Source organism: Pinus tabuliformis, chromosome 3_1, assembly GCF_031772625.1.
Source record: "Pinus tabuliformis cultivar Carrire ecotype Pingquan chromosome 3_1, CPIR1, whole genome shotgun sequence".
In the NCBI taxonomy this organism is placed as follows: domain Eukaryota; kingdom Viridiplantae; phylum Streptophyta; class Pinopsida; order Pinales; family Pinaceae; genus Pinus; species Pinus tabuliformis.
In genome coordinates this window covers 142,633,028-142,651,277 of record NC_142301.1, presented here as the reverse complement: position 1 = coordinate 142,651,277, position 18,250 = coordinate 142,633,028, and the positions used below count along the sequence as shown (strand labels likewise).

At 36.5% G+C, this 18,250-nt stretch overlaps 1 protein-coding gene across 1 annotated transcript; it reads right to left on the bottom strand.

The window, feature by feature from the left end:
• Positions 1-13,021: 13,021 nt before the first annotated feature.
• LOC149186205 (histone H4-like) lies at positions 13,022-13,896 on the bottom strand. Its single transcript, XM_089412588.1, has one exon. The coding sequence runs from the start codon at positions 13,792-13,794 to the stop codon at positions 13,483-13,485; it is 312 nt and encodes a 103-aa protein (XP_089268714.1). The 5' UTR covers positions 13,795-13,896; the 3' UTR covers positions 13,022-13,482.
• Between the last annotated feature and the right edge of the window lie 4,354 nt (positions 13,897-18,250).

Genomic DNA, 18,250 nt, shown 5'->3' with positions numbered 1-18,250 from the left:
CTGAGAAAATGTGGAGAAGGGCCTTCCATATGCCCTTTGTGTTTGTCAGAGGAAGAGTCGGCTAACCACCTGATGTTACTTTGCCCCTTTTCCCGTGAGGTCTGGAGGGGGGTCCTGAGATCAGGGGCTGTGGAGCTTCCTGGTAACATTCCTTTCCTGCTTCACAATTGGGTCAAATTGTCCCCGTTCAATCTTACAAAAAAATGCCTCCTCAAAACAGCCTGGATATGGATTCCTAAATTCACTTGTTGGAAGTTGTGGTTGGAGAGGAATAATAGGTTGTTCAGGGATGAAAATTGCAATCCTGGCAAAATTATTATTAAAATCCAAGCATTACTGGGAGAGACTTTGGACACCAAACATGGTTTAAGGAATGAAGCAGCTCTGGACAGTGTGGAAGAGATTTGGTTCAAAGAACTTGTTCCAAGCTATGATCCCAAGCCCATACCTCCTACTACCTCCCAAGCTAACTGGGAAATTCGCCTGGAAGAACAGGAGTTTATCAAATGGCGATCTTCTTTGGGGGAACATTGCCTTTTCTTCGACGGGGCCTCTAAAGGTAACATCGGAGCTGCAGGTGGGGGTGGGGTTCTTCTGAATCCAGATGGTTCAACTGAACTTCGGTTCCACTGGGGGCTGGGCATCGAATCTAATAACAGAGCTGAAGCTCTGGCTCTGTGGCAAGGGCTCAATCTGGCTATCAAAAGGAAACTGCTGACTTTGTCGGTCTTTGGAGACTCCAGGCTGATTATCCAAGCATTGAACCTCAATTCAACTCCTTCGCAGATTCAATTAGTCTCCATATTCAAGAAAATCAGGTTAACTCTGCCCCAATTCTGGAAAATATCCTTTTTCATATTCTGAGACACCTGAACAGTCAAGCTGACCTGGAAGCCAATCTGGGCTCTACCCGTTGCAGAAGATCACTGCTAGTCAACTCTGATGAATCGATATGCATCATCCCTTAATCTCCGATTGGAAGGGATTCTGTCTCCAAAGAAGCGTGCTTCAGGATCCAGCTAAACTATTCTATTCAGAAGCATCCTCAGCAGTGGCGGGTTTTGACAAAGAAGACGAGGAAGGCCTTCTATCACTGAGAAAGGCAATAAAATCATATTCTTACGAGCTGCTATCCAACTGGACGATTGGGCTCAAAGAATGGTAGCCAGCGGTGGTAAAGGATTGATCGCAAAACAGCAGAGAGGTTCGAGCTGATTCTAAGGTTTGGATCTAGGTCTCATTCTGGACCGACAAGCCATCAGCTGGGCAAGCATCAGGTGGACTCCGGTCAGCTGAATAGAAGCGTCGTCGTTTTGGCAGTGAAAAGTTTCTTGGACTGATCCATTCTCAAATTCCATTTCAGCATTGTAAAATTAACCAGGCTCTCAGACTTGTTGAGGCTCGAAAACTGTGGAAAGAGCGAATTCCCTCTTTGATGTAATGATTCAGTACACGGCAGCTGTTTTGCCACTCAATAATATCTATACCCGTTACAGTCTAATATATATATATATATATATATATATATATATATAACATAAATCACGAACAAACTTATATAATACAATATAATATCAAACTTTTAAATTTGTATTACTCTTTTAACTCTTCGTTTAAAAAAGGAAGACGGCACTAAATTATTTTACATACAAATAATATCAAATTTTGAAAATTAATTTATCAACTAAAGATTATCTGGTATCTTCGCACCAAAAAAAAGAGAATAACTATAAAAACTTATAAATATTTACTTGTTAGAAATTAAGAAATGAAATTCAAAGAAAAAATCTCGCATTTTCAAAGTCGTTTTTATATACTATTGATCCACAAATTAGTAATTTATAAGTGGTATTAATAATGTTAACTCGATGTCAAATCGCTTTACTTTACTCTTTCTTCAATAATTATAATATTATTATCAAATTAACTAAGAAATTATTGATGTGGACTTCAAAGGTGATAGAAGGCTAAAAACATTAAACCAAATTTTTTCATCAAATTACGGCATTATTACATCTTATTAGTTTGGAAGGCATTAGTTTGCTGAAACACTATCAACCTGCATGGAAAATTGTCATTAAACCGAAAAACCAAATAATAAGCAAGTACCTTAAACTAACATGCGAAAAGTAAGTACCTTTACAAGTAAAAGAAATCCCCACCCCAAAAAATAATAAAATTTTGATGAATGTTTGTCCCTAGAGAAGAACCTTTGCAAAAGAGCCTACTTGATATTCTTGCCCTTCCGTTGCAACAAATGAAAAGCTAATAAATATAATGGTTATACTATCATGCTATCCATAACTAATAAAGCAAGTTTCCCCATTTTCTAAAATCGAATCCACTAAAAAATTGGATGGACTCATTGCTCATTAGTGAAGAAAACTTGACATAATTAAACAGGGTAGCTATGGAAGTGAAATTTGAGATTTGACATAATTAGACAGGTTAGCTATGAAGTGAAACTTGAGGTTACAGGGCTGCTGAAAGATATACTGGACAAGGTTAATTACTCAACGTATGGGCTCACTGCTTAGATTTTGCAGATGCCCAACCCCAACACTACGGTATCACTTTTACGCCCTTAGACAACTCTAAGCCAAATGAGGACCCGTTGATGGCGTGAATAATTTTAAGATTTTATAGCAGTTTAGATTTATCTTAATTTTGTATTTATTAAGTGTTGAAATATCAAATTTTTGGAGTGTAAACTTTTTTTTTCAAGTTTTGCACTTGGAAAAGAGATTTTCTTAATTTTATATTTATTTTTTAACAATAATGAGTACTTGTTATGTTAATTCTGCACTTGATCACAACAAAATACACGGGGGAGTTACATTGCAATTTGCCCATGGGCTTCTATTTTGCCATTTTCAGCCTAAGTAGCAAAGCCCAATTGTTCATGATCAATACAAAAGGATACAACTGATGCAGTACTCTTATTTATCCTACTAGTATATATTCGGAAAAATTGAGACAACAGGATTACATAATAAAAACCAGACATAGCAAGATGAAGCTAAGCATGAGAATCAGTCAGGGGATTGAGGTAAATGCCCAAAATATGGATTTCAGAAGGGTTACTATGTTCTTTCGGAGGGGTTCTCGATTTGTCCATCTGGAGTTGAAGGTCTTTGATCATGGAGCGCAGTGCACCAACCTCATCCTCAAGCTTCGCAACTTGTCTACCTTTGGCATCAATAGTCTCTGAGTTTTCGTAGGCCACCACCCTTTGACAATACAACAGGTCCTTTATATCTGAGAGCTCCACCTTGATTTCTGTCAGCTCCTTTGCACATTGCACGCACACAGTCGGAGTCAAGGAGGGTGGAAAATATCGCTGACAACCCAAAGCTTGGCGTGATGCCTCCTTCTCCGACACCCAGCCAGTGCGAGGGCATCGGCTTCCCCATGAACTTGAAGCCATCCTCCCAAAATGCCTTTGTAATGTGGTGCACCAATATATATTTTCCTGTGAGAACCACCCCTAACCCTGCCCGAGCAACCTGAAGTACTAACGAAAAGGGAGGACGCAGACCCAGACCCAAAATTGGACCGAAGTCTCGTACCCCAAAGAGATATCCAAGATCTTTACACTAAGCGAACATAACCTAATCCAACCCGAGATGAAATTCACCATGAGAATGGGATGGGACAGAGAACTCTTCTGCAATATATAACTGTGTCCCTGCAAAATCAAGCCCAAGCCTCCAGGATCCCAATACGGGATCATCATTTCCCTGGGTGGAGAGAGAGCGGCCATAATTCACAGACAGAGGCTCAAGCAGTTGGGTTGTCTAGTCGGAGCCATGAGGAGTAAATGTTGCACGCAGGGAGAGAGGGCTCGCATGGAAACCAACTTCGCTAACCTGCAATGAACCATGAATCTTGAAGCCAACATGAAGACTCTCACGCTTAACCGCAAACTCGGTTCATATGGCATCACATGGAGGGGATCTTGTGCGCCGCGTGGCAGGGGAGTGGGGAGATGTGTTATCACACCAATGGGCGGAGGAGGACAGTGAGAAATTGTAATGTCGACGTTTGAGGAGTGACAAGGGATGACGAGGGTGCCTAAAACATTCTTTTTTATCTAAGGATAAGGGAGTGGATAAGGGGGTACATAGGGGGGCTAGCCATAGGGAAGGGTTAGGGTATAGGGCTAAGACTAGGAGCCCCATTAATTTCCAATTTTCCCTCAGATAAACAACAAGCTTTTTTTTCCATCAGATCAACTTCTGTATTAAGGTTTCAGAGGATGTGCCAAGCTTGAAAGCTTTCAAAGGAAGGAAGAATACTTTGAGCACGGAGAAGGGTTTGGTTTAGATGGTTGTCTTGAGTAGGGGAAGAGCTTCTTAGGTGTCTAATAATCAAATAGGAGTCACCCAAGATTGTGATGCATTTAACTCCCCTCTTCTTGGCTAGGAGTCCCATATACAAGTTATAAACTTCCACTTGGTTGTTGGTCTTGATACCAAGTCCCCATGCATACTTATCCACTATTATTCATTTGGCATTAAAGAGAATCCCTCCCCCTCCTGTATTCTTAACTTTATATTTATTAAGTGTTGAGAGATCAAATCCTTGGAAGTGCAAACCTTTTCTCAAGTTTTGCCCTCGAAACAAATAAAAAAAAAAGAAGAAGAAGAAGGATTCTTATGATAGATTTGATTGCATCCATTTTACTCATCAAGATTTCAAGTGGACACAGTGGCTAGACTTTTAAAATACTGCATTTAGGTGTCAAATGTGCCATCAGACAGGGCACCTGCAGAACTCATGCCCTCAAGCGAAAAAAAAATGACAAAGACAAGATCGCAAAAGCCAAAAGCATAGCAATTTTCAGATCCGCATTCTTCAGACGAAGATGAAGAAATAGATGAGAGTCTTCAACAACTAGAAGCACAAAATCAACAAGGCTACCAAATGGAGGAGGGAGAAGAGAAGCGAAAGGATCTTGCTAAACATGCTGAAAAAACCATTGATTTAATAGTGATACAAACTCCGAAAAATCAACATGAGGAAAACAGCGACATCCAAGGAGTAGTTGAGATCATAGTAGCAGAGCAACAAAAGGCGGTCATACCCTTTCAAAAGGAAGTAAGGGGCATAAAGTGAACCATACATTTGAGGGTTCAGATTCAGATAAAAAAGTCCCCTCGAAAGTGGAAGACAACCAACTAGAAATAGTATCAGCCAACCCCAATCAAGGAGTTTGGTGAAAGGTGGAAAAACGAAAGGAAAAAAGAGGAAACTAACTTATTATTATCACACTTAACCCCGACAATTCTATGTAATTTTATTTTATTTTTTGTTTCTCTTTTTGTGCATTGGTCGAAAAACTGATATGATCAAATACTTTTAGGTATTTGCAAAATGTAATTTTGTTCCTTGGTTTTCAAGTTGAATAAAATGACGATTTTTTCTTTGGGAAAAATATAATTTCATTTTATTTTATTGTATTTTTATTTGACAAAGTCAAAATGTTTGCATTGATAGGCACTCTCCTCAGTACGGGGGAGATGTAATGTTTAACATTTTGACTTAGTCAAAATAAAACAAAATAAAATTTAATAAAAACATAAAATTCTCAAGCCTATGGTATTCTTCTCTAATGTGACATATTTAAAGGTTAATATTTTTTTTGTTTATAGTAATGACCCAACGACTAAGCAAGAGCCAATACATCCCATATTGACCATGGACGAAGTGAAAACTCCCTCACGCCGCCTATCCCTTGGGCCTAATCAATACGGGCTAAGCATGCCATTTTGGGGAATCGAACACTAGCGCTGAGGGAATTAACAACCCACCTCAACCACTCGATCTAACCTTGATATTTAAAGGCTAATAATTAAACCAACTTAAATCCATCTTAAACTTGGATCTATTAAGCGCCAAGAGGGATCAAATATCTTTTCATTATAAAATAGGTTTGCACCTTAAGAGAGAAATTTGATTCTTCTTGATACTTGGTAGATCCGGAGTTAAGATGGATCTATGTCGGTTACATAACATTACAACATCTCTTCCATATTGGGGTGGCTTTTATTTTTAATTTTTACTTTTGAAGTAAAAATGTTTAGATAACATAACATAACATAATAAGACATTACATCTCTTCCATACTAAGTTGGAGAACATCTCTCGACGCAAAAAAACATAATATTCTTTCATTTAAAATCAAAAGCACTCAATGAGTGGTTTCTTGCCCTCTAGATCATCAACATTGTAGTCAATACTCACTCACTAATGTAAAACTAGCCTAGATCATGTTGAGAATTCAGTAGGGCAATGTATATGTTAATTCTCTTAATTTGATAACTACCTATGTTGTCTTTTTACTTATTAGCTTTGATATTTCTTATTCTAATGTGCAATACATCAAACATCTATAAAAAAACAGTGAAAACAATGACATAGTATATAGGCTGCAAGCTAGGGCCAAAAGCCCTCCTCTTGAGGGGAAAACCCAACAATCTCTTCTTATCTTTTAGATCTTTCAATTGACAAATACCATGACCTAGACTCAGACAAATACCCTCCAAGATCAAGTCTTTCTGCAACAATATTTTCAACTTCCCAGTAAATCCGAAATTATGCTCCCTAGCAACTAACGCTACTTCTATTGGAGACTTCGATATCCCTCTAACTGCATTCCCCTTGACCTCACCTGCCTTGACTCAAGTCCTAGGGCTAGTAGGAAGCCCTAAGAGACCTTCGCTTGCCTTCCTTCTCTTCTTGCTTCCAAAACCGAACCTCAAACTTGTCCAGCGCAAAAACCCTGACTTCGCACTTCCAAAAGAATGTAGAGAGACCCAAACACTTTGACTTTCTTTGTCCTTCTCTTCTTTGCACTTCCTTATTCAACCTCCTTCTACTTCCTTCTTCACATGAGAGATGAGTGAGTGAATGATCCAAATGGAGGACAAGTTCCTCTTATACATAGGCTTCCTTCAAGGGTGGACGTGGCTCTTCATGTAGGCCAACTTGACAACTTATGTAGGCCAACTTGATCTTGGAGGTATTTTGACATTTTCAAAAATCAAAAATAAATTTTCTTTTACAATTTACAATGTGCCCATAGGGTCTTCCATATACGACAATGACTCTTCTACATAGGACAAACCCTAGAAGCACTCAATGGGTGCTTGACCTAAAAATAAAAGAACTTGAGCACGAAACCCATGCTCTAATAATAATAATAATTTTTTTTCATTTTATATATACAAGAATACATTTCATACTAATGAAGACCAAACCTAGTTACACATTTTTCAATAGATCCATCTTATCTCTAGATCTACAAAGCACCGACAAGGATCAAAACTCTTTTTCACTCAAAAAAATTTGCATTTCAAAATATTTGATCTCTCTCAACACTTGGTAGATCCGAAGTTAAGATGGTTTAATTGCCCCCTTTAAATAAGCTATATTTCACATTAATACCATAGGTTCTCATAAACTTGGAGTTCAAAAACTATCGATAATAATTTATAAAAATTAAGAAAATACTAATTTTCTTGTTAGATAATCTTCGGCATAATCACATAACCAATCTTGTGTCGACGCGTTTCGAACCAACCAATGTGGTTCATCGTCAGGACAAGTTGAGGAACCAATCTGGCTTAGCGAGATTAAATAGCGTGTGCAGAGACTCCAACAGCTAAAATGCTAACGGCTACTTTTGACCGAATGATCTTGGTCAAACCACTAACTTCGTTAATTAATATTTCTCGGAATAGTAATCTAAACTAAAAAGGTATAATATTATTATTATCCAATTATCAAATTATGATGGTCATTATATCTCATAGTATATAATAATTAATCTATATTTAATTCCTATAAAATACAAGTATTAATCTATATTTAATTAAGATGGTCATTATATTACATAACACATATTAATTAATCTATATTTAATTAATATAAAATACAAGTAAAGGAAATAATCATTATTAATTATAGAATATAGTTATGTTAGGTAATTGTGTAATAATTAATTTATATTATAAAATACCAGTATTAATCCTTATTTAATTCTTAATCCCATAATATATATTAATTAATCTATATTTAAATATTAAAAATACAAGTAGAGGTAATCAATCATTTTTACTTTTAGAATCTCGTTATATTAGATAATAGTGTAATAATTATTTAATGGTCTTAGGTAATATATCATATATAATATTTAAATATATTGGTCCAATAAATTAATAAGTTATATAAATTTATCAAATAATCAATTTTTTAATAGTTAATAAATCAAGTTAGAATGTAAAACCAATAATGTTCCTAGAATCTAATTATAATAGGTAAAACCATAATTTAGAGTAGTTACAAACAAGTCTGTTAATAATAATATAACTAATAATATTGTTATATCATCAATTAGATCTTTATTTATTATAAATTAACCCAGACCTTAGGTTAATATATTATTACCTATAAGAGTTTACCATAATTTATGGTTGATAGTTTACTACTGTACTCATAATATGGTATATCATACTATATCTTAAAGGTCAATATCTAATAATCATCAAATTTCAATACATAATTATTTATTCCAAATTTTTACTCAAGTTAATAATGTCATTAATATTTATAAGGATGACAAAGGGAAAAAACTCAAATCTAGGGTTAATATAGCCAAAATCTATGCCCAATAGTATCATACATAAGTAAGGTTAATATAGTAATGACCCGATACTAATAACATAATAAAGACTCAAACCACCAAATAATGGGAAAAAAGGCTGCCAGAAGAAAAAATTAGGAGGGGGAAGATAGAAACCCTCAGACCTAACAAAAAGGGGGTTGAGGGGGCTAGGAGGACAAGGCTGGGACCCAGCAACTGCTAATCTTCCAGCCATCATCCCTATTAAGGTTGTTCGGCCTTTTCTCAATCTCCAGGGCCTCTCTAAATTTGCGATGGTGAAATTGCGCAATTTTAGCAATGACTTGAGCCTCCTCTATACATACATGATGCATAGTCTTTCCCGCATGCTCAGCCAGGGCTGAGGACTTGGTCCTCCCATGCCTCAAGTCAGCCGAATGCTCGCTAATACGCTGATTAATAGAGCGACCAGTCTCACCAATATAAGGGGTTCCACAGGAACAGGGAATGACATAGACACCCTTCATGTCCTTAGGGTCAATCGGGTCTTTCACAGACCTGAGGGATCCACGGATAGTATTGAGAGGTCTAAAGGTTGCGGGCACATCATACTTCCTTAAAATCCTTGCAATCCTGTCCGTGGTTCCTTGGATGTACGGAAGGTTCACACCCATGGTATGATCATTGGGAACCTCCCGGATCGAAGGCTCCTTCTTGGCCCTGAGGAAGGCTTTTTGACCTAAGTGCCTATCGTAACCATTCTTCTCGAAGACTTCTAGGAGGTGAGCCTTTTCCGCTTCCAGGCTCTCCTCATCAGAAATTCTAACGGCACGGGTGGCAAGCGTGCTAAGGACCCCTAACTTCTGAGCAGGGAAATGGTGTGAAGAAGCATGCAAGTATTGCTCAGTATGCGTCTTCTTTCTATACACCTGATGAGAAAAGGAACCATCCACCTTTTTCGAGATGAGAACATCCAAGAATAGAAGACAACCATTCTCTTCTTTTTATTTATTTTAACCAAGTTAAAATGTTTACACGACATTACATTACAGCATCTCTATCATACTATGTTGGAGAGCATTACTCAAAATGAAGTTCAAAATAATGAAAATATCAAATATCATTTTTTGGGTTTCAACTACGTTAAGTCATTTATCTATGACCATTTCCATGAGAGGAAGTCGTAACTGATTAATTTCTCATGATTTTTGAATAGTCCACTTAGCACTCATTGCATCAAGTGATGCTCACAGGGGTGAAGTGGGATTAAAACTAGTGAAATGAATACCAAATGTCAATCATCACTTCCGAGGTTTACACCCGGTAACGAAGACTTCCCAAGAGGTCACCCATCCCAAACCGTCGTTGGCTCAAGCACACTTAACTATGGAGTTTTCCCTACAATGAAGCCCACTTAGCTCACTACCCCATTTGCAAATATTGTGAACTCATGAATCATTCAAGTAGAGTTCTCTTCACTCTTTTGAATTTAAGTATTGAAGGGTTTTCGAAGTGCACTATATTAGTTATCATTTTTTGGGATTCAAATGCATTAAGTCATTCCCCTATGACCATTTCCATGAAATCGTAACTGACTAATTTCTCATGATTTTTTAATAATCCACTTAGCACTCATTGCATTAAGTAATGCTCACAAAGATGAAGAAGTGGAATTGAAATTAGTGAAATGAATCACATAGCATCAATCATCACTTCCACGGCTTGCGCCCAGTAACCAAGACTTCCCAAGAGGTCACCAACCCCAAATCACCTCTAGCTCAAGCACACTTAACTGTGGAGTTTTCCCTAATTATAAGACCTTGGTAGAAAGCCCATAACATATAACATAAGGAATGTGGTGAGGTCATCATTATATGAGGCAAATTTGCGTAATTGATTCATAACAAAAATTTATTTGTTAATGTACCATGAAGATTATATAAGTAGTAATTACAGGCAGAGACACTCTCCAACCCAATATGGTAGAGATGTATTGTTTAACATTTGGATTCGATCAAAACAAAATGCCATAATATAAAAATAAAAATAAAATAACATTTTCAAATTTCAACCCATGGTATTCTTCTCTAAGCCTTCTTAAATCTAGATCTACCAAACACCAAGAGGGATCAAATTTTTTTACTCTAAAAGGTTACATCTCAAGAAAGAGATTTGATCCCTCTCAATTTTTTTTCTTTTTAAACCATTTTAAAAAGTTCAAGAATAACTCCATATTTATTTTTAAATCATAAATTTTCTTTCATTTTTAAATCATATTTTTTCTTTTAAATTATAATCTTTCTTTTCAAGTGAACTAATAAAAATACCAATAACTTCTATGAACTAAAATGATTATAGATCTTGTGAACATAAAAATTTTATATCCATCATTATACAAAAACTAATATAAAATCTATAATGGCTAAAAATTAAGTCCATAATTCATGACTATATTTCACAATATCCATCCTAATCACTAAAACAATCAAAATTCACTATTAAAATTCCATTCCAACCTTTTAAAAAAAGAGAAAATAAAGAATATTAAGAGAAATTGTGTGAATTTAATAACCAATTTAATACTTCTAAAATTTAAAATTAAATTACAAAAAAAATGTATATTAACTTCAAAACCAACATATATATATATATATATATATATAAAGTTCAAGACATGGGCATTAAAAGCCCTCCACATGATATTTACAAGGCAATAACATTTTAAACAAGCAACACTTGCACTCTAAAAGCAAACCTCTTAAAGAAGAAAAGGGTTATAACAAAGATGGCAATGGTGTTAGGTTGCATTTTCTAGTAATGGAAGATGAGAGTCTAGTCTAAAGGGGGAATTACAACCTCAAAAGTCACAAGAAGCCTCTTTTGAGGGTCAATCTTGCACCTTACACAATGGTTGAGCTTGATGGATGAGAGGCTACCCAAAGATGTCTAAACTCCATTGGTGCTACAAAATGTGATTTGGGATCCAATTTCAATCTTCTCAATGGGAGTGGCTCATAGGTTGGAAGCACAAAGTGAAGGGTGCCTTTTTGGTGAAAGGACTTTCCTTGAAACAATCATTAGAGTCTTAGTCTACACATTAGATCAAGTAGCTCATGTGCACATCTTATTTATGGTGCTATAATTATGGATTCTTTGGTTTGTTTGTTCTATTAATTTCTTATTGATGTCAAAGAAAAGGCTTTGTGGCTTCTATTGGAGGTCCTAACAAACATCACCCATTTTCTCTTATTGCTTAAGTGTGAGGGAACCCATAACCCATACAACACAATAATGAGTCAAAGGTTGGTGGCTCAATGGTCACTAGAGGGTAAGTGTAGACAAAGCCAATGAGTTGAGGGCCTTCCTCCTTAGTGGTGTGGTTGTATAGCTCTACAAAGCTCCTTTTGTAGGTTTGTTTGTATGGTGGGCAATGTAGTCATCCTAAGATTGCATTTCAATCTTTGTGTTTCTAATCAAACTAGATAAAGCATTAAATTTAATGTTAAAATAAGGAGTGGCAACAAGGAAAATCATGTGTATTTATTTGTTGTGCAACACCTATGTGAAGTGGCTAGAGTATCTTCCTTATAATGTGGGAGGGTTTGAACATGGGAGGATAAAGGGCAAAGCTATTATTGTTGAACAATCTTACTAGGCACAATGAAGAACTTTGCATGGCACATCAATGTAAAGACAACAAAATAGACCTTAACATAGTGGGGGCCATAAAGAGCAAGCCACCAAGCCCTTAATTGTTCAACCAAAAGAAGTGGGAGAACTAGAACAACCACTTGATGAATCCCTTAAGCAAGCAAATCTACCACCCATATTTGATTATCTACAAACCCAAATTCAACAAGTGCAAATGATAGTAAATCAACTAGCCCATGATAAACACAACAACAAGAACAATGTCACAATTTTTTTAAATGACAACCAATAGCACATTCTTGATCAATAGGACTCCCTCCATAAAAGGCAAAAAATGCTCAAGACCAAATGGACAACTTTTAAAAACATGACACATGGGATCTCATGTCCATGAAGCCTTCCATCACCTTAGTAAGAGCAAACATGCTACCTAAGATCCAAAAAATGAGAATGGGTTGTATTTTGATACCTAATCAATTTTGGTCCATTGATATTTCACCTCACAATTATGTATTACTATTTTACAACAAGACCTTATCCCAAAAAACAAAAACAAAAAACTCTTCACAATAAAATATCTTCAAAAATTAATAAAAATCATTAATATATATATAGAGATATATAACTAACCTCACCACTAAATTATGATAGATTTTCTCACTATATTAAAAATATAAATAAATTATATATAACTAACTTAGATTCCCTCCCAATCTACAGCATATAAAATTAATGTACCAACTAAATTCATAGTTCATCCTTCAAAATCTCATGAATTACAAATTGTTTCAAGGATGGCTCACCAAATCATCTCTTCAAAGATAATATAGCAAAAACCCCTATTTCAGGTTTTACCTCCTCGCATAATTAGCATAGCATCACAACTTTCGAAACAAAAAGTTACATATGTTGAAACCCCATGAATTATAATTGTATAGTGAAATCCAATATGAATAATTAAAATAACTACTATATTTTAATAATTTTCCTAACCTCCTTTTCACTCATTTTTCTACTCCAACAAACCTCCACTAACTGCAGATTTCCAAGCCATGTAATGCCAATAACACTAACAACAGAGAATGGTGCTAGGGTATTGTCAAGGTCACCATTTCCTGAATAGAGAATGGGTGGTGTCAACAGACACCATGAGCAATTGAGTGATGAGAAATAGAAGAAACGATTACCGGCTAAAGTGAGACTTCTCAGCCTCCGAAGCCATACAGAGTTCGGCCCTGCCTCTTTAAGGAGTACACAACATCCATGGCTGTCACAGTCTTTCTTCTCGCGTGCTCTGTGTAGGTCACAGCATCCCTAATCACATTTTCCAAAAAGATCTTGAGAACGCCTCTGGTTTCTTCATAGATGAGGCCACTGATACGCTTGACGCCCCCTCTCCTGGCAAGACGCCTGATTGCAGGCTTAGTAATTCCCTGAATGTTATCCCTCAGAACTTTCCTGTGCCTCTTGGCACCTCCCTTCCCCAAACCCTTGCCTCCCTTTCCACGGCCAGACATCCTTGCTCGCGATTCTTTCCCTTCTCTATTTGCTAAATTCCTCTGGGAATTTCAGGCAAAAACAATGAACAGTAACGATGACGTGAGGTCTCACGGTGAGCGAAGAGTATTTATAGATTACCCGAAAACGCATCTCGAACTGTATTCCTTGCAAAGCCTCATGATCGACGGCTGAGACGCCTCGATCCGCGGCATTATGATATTTTCCTGTTGACCGTCGATGATGAATTATAGACGGCTAACATTAAACAGACGAGGATCGAGGCACTGATCCGGGCGTTTGAAGATTTAATAATAGTGCCTCCGGGCGTTTGAAGATTTAATAATAAATTGTTTGAAATTATTGACTGACTTTGAATTCGTGTTTAGATCAAGGGTATGTCGGAATTTCTCCTTTGATATAAGGAATATTATTTTTGGTGTAGTATACCTTGTCGGAATGGCTAAAATCGAGTAAAAAAATTTCTAAAAATTTGAGAATAGTAGTGTTTGAATCATGTTTTTGATAGTGGAAATGGTTTCAACACCATCAAAAACTCAGGGGACACCCAAAATCTTGAAGTTTGATAACTATAACTTAAGTTTACAAAAAAATTGCGGGAATTTATTAAAATCTTTTACTAGAATTTCCATGATTTTCTGAGCAAATTTGAAGTCTAGTTAAACTACAGCTTATTTTTTCATGGATATAAAAAAGGATTTCGCCCCTTAGTAATCAAGTTATGTTGCTTAGGAGTATGCTCTAAAACTGCTTTTATTTGACTAAGAGTTCTTCTTTCTAGAATGTAAGAAAATAGGTTAACGAACCAAGACCCAAAGGCATCTAGGAGTGAAATCTTGCTCCCTTATGGACGACTAGAAGGTAATTGGTGTGGTTTTCCCTCATTAACAATGATGAGCCAGCATGCATTTTAGATAGCAGTCGATGATGGTTGTGCTCATTGTCAGTTTGACAATTGAATTATGATCTAGATTTTACCATTATGTAAAAAAAAAAAAAGAGTAATCTGGTTCTAACCTGTTGTTTACTACTTTGCTAAAATCAATATGCCATAACAAAGAAGAATTACTCTATTAAATGACTATAATAACTATTACCTAAAAATTCATGTTAAACATAACGTTCTAAATCATAAATATCTAATAGAAAAATCGCCATGTATAACCAGTGTTGCATGCAACTTAGTCTCTCTGCAACATTTGAAGATAAATGTACTCCTTAGCAATATATTTCTTTGTTATTCATGTTGAATTCATCTAAATTTTATGGACCATGTATGGCTTCATGAATTATCACAAAATAATGCACCACTGAAATTCTAAAGAAATTTATTACTCGCAGAAATGTGATAGAATGTAGTAATATTTTTTGTGGCACTCATCGATATGATAATTTACATACATCATCAAAGAATGTGCACATCGAGAGCCTTGAGAATAAGAGACCCCACAAGAATGCCTCCCTCCTTCATCTACATGCCTAAAGTGGTCATGGTTGTGATTAATGGTGGTGGCAGCAATGACATTATTAGGGTTTCAATAGCAATTGTGGATGGAGTAGAAGTAGTTGGCCCCATTGTTGAGTTACTAGTGGCAATGATAATTTCCATACCATATATTATATTTAATGATGTGGAGGAAATATAATTCTATGTGTATAGTGCAATAGTGTTCTCCATGGATTTAGGGGGATCTGTGTTAGGTAACCCATTCCTACACCTAGAAACAACATGATTCATGTTCTTACCACTAGTGTTCTCCATGAATTTTAGGGGATATTGCATCACATGCCTCCATTAGTGAATTGGCTACTTAAGATGAATCTTATCCTCTTCTGAAGTAATTGGCTATAGGAGTAAATTCATCTTCTACCCAACTAAATTTAGGTAAACATAACATGAATTCTAAATTCCAATGATATTGGTCATCCCAAGAAATATCTACTTGTCCTAAATTGCTAAATGCAAGTACATCATTTTCTTCTTTGAGAACCAAATCCAAGTTTAAGTAACCATTTCCATTTATATCTACATTATATTCTTACATTCTATAAACAAGGCTATTATTTATATGTTTAATTCATTGCCTCACTTTGTCTCTTTTTTACAATATCTTATGATCTAGTCGTTCCACCATGACCAAACTTCTTGGATTGTTGTGACTCAATAAAGAAGATAAAGGTGAAAATGGATGGAAGACTTCGGAGTCCTCACTATTCCGATGGTGAGGGCCTTTCAGAAACTTGTGTTGCTCCCGGTGAAATTTCAATAGTATGTTCTTCAAAGCAGAATCTGTTTGTTTCCGAGTTATAAAGGGCACGGGGGCTCTATCCAATGCCGGACCCCATTTCTTCTTAATAGCGGCTAGGGGGTGGAAGATATTTTTGCAATATGAAGGAGACACGCAGTTAGCATTTTTTGTCTCAAGTTTTTCTAGCGCTAAGAAGAACCTGGGACTACATTATCTCCCACGTATTTACAAGTCCTTCAAGCCAAAACAAGTACAACGCATGTACAAACTTACAAAGAACATTGCATCTATATCATTGTGTGTATGAGATTCTTTTGGATTGTAAATTTAAATAAGTGATATGCAATGGCGTTGCTTAGTACCTGCTTTTTATGCAAAAAGTAATTAATAATTTTAAATAATAATAATAATTTTATTGATAATTTAAATTTATATAAAGTTATATATATGTATATATTAAACATACATCTAAATTAAACATATTTTAATATAATTTCAAGCTAATATTGTTCTCCTCATGAAGCAAGGTTTGCACATAAAAAATTTTCCTTTTTCAGAGCCATCACCTAGAGGATGGACTCAAATATCTGGGGTTCTGGATCAAACCTCATTGTTACAGGATTGCTGACTGGATCTGGTTCGTGGTCAAGATCGAGAAACGATTACTCAACTGGAACCACAGATTCCTCTCCAGAGCTGGCCGGTTAGTCCTCATTAAATCAGTTTTGGAGGCTACACTTGTTTACTGGATGTCTCTCGCTTGGATTCCTAAAGGAATCTTAACTCGAATACAAAAGATTTGTTGCAAATTCCTTTGGAATGGTTATAAGGAGGGTAAACCATTTGCCTGGGTGGGTTGGAAGCATATTGCTCTACCTAAGAAATGGGGTGGATGGGGACTGGAGGACTTATCTACTTTTGCACATACACTTGCTGCCAATATGGGCTGGCTCATACTCACTTCAAGAAATCTCTGGACTAAAGTCACTTATCATAAATATATCTGGCATCATCAACTTATGGATTGGATTCGTTTGCCCTCCTCGCAACAAACTGGGATATCCATGGTCTCGAGAGCAATATTACACACTTTGCCTACTATCAGAAATGGATTAGCATGGTGAATCAATGATGGTTCATCAGTGTGCATAGGCTTGGACCCCTAGTCGGGAGGTGGGAATATGTTTCGATTACCTCCTGATCTTATTCTTTTTCTCAATCATAGGAATATCAAGGTGATTGCATAGGTGGTTGATATGGAGAATAGTACCATATTTGAACAACCTTGGTTATCAGCGGGGCATTTGGGTATCCCCGAACAATGGCAGCAGGACTGGGAAGGTTATGTCACTGTTATGTCTGAATCCCATGTTCGTATAAAAGAAGGAGCCAATGAGCTCATTTGGACCCCTGCTGATCATCGCATATACTCCCCAAAAGTTGGTTATCCCGCAATCCACTCAGCGCACAAACCACTAGTACTCTTGGACTGGTGGGGAAAGTTTTGGAAGCTCAAATCACCGCTCAGAACGAGGCTCTTCATGTGGAATATCATTCAGAACAAGACTCCAACTAGTATCAACCTTACGCATCGATCATTCTACGACCCGACCTAGTGTGTGCTTTGTCAACAGATAGAAGAAACCAATGATCATCTTCTTCTATCTTGCTTGATGATTGTCAACTTTGGAATCAAGTCCTAGATGTGATTTCTCTAATTATCAGATGGCATGGACAAACTGTATCTGAAGCTTGGGATCTTTGGCAGGCTGGAAATAACGATTCAAAAATTCATTGTCTTCCTCTCCTTATTTGTTGGTCCATTTGGGTGACTAGGAATGGGATTATTTTTAGGGGAAAATTGCCTAGATGGCCTTTCATCACAGCTAAGATCATTACTGCATATCATGAATTACCGGACGAGGAACACACTCCTACAAACCGAGTAGTTGCATATGAAACTATTGATATTACTATCCCATGGGCTTATTTCGATGGCGCAGCACAAGCATAGGGATGTGGTGGGGGAATCTTATTCCATATTTCTAAACACCACCACTTCAAAATTCAAATGGGGTTAGGAGAGGGAACTAATAATTTTGCAGAACTGATTTCCCTCATACATCTCTTACATTTTGCACTGGCTCATTCATGCAATCATTTACAGATATTTGGTGACTCAAAAATCATTATAAATTGGTTCAAT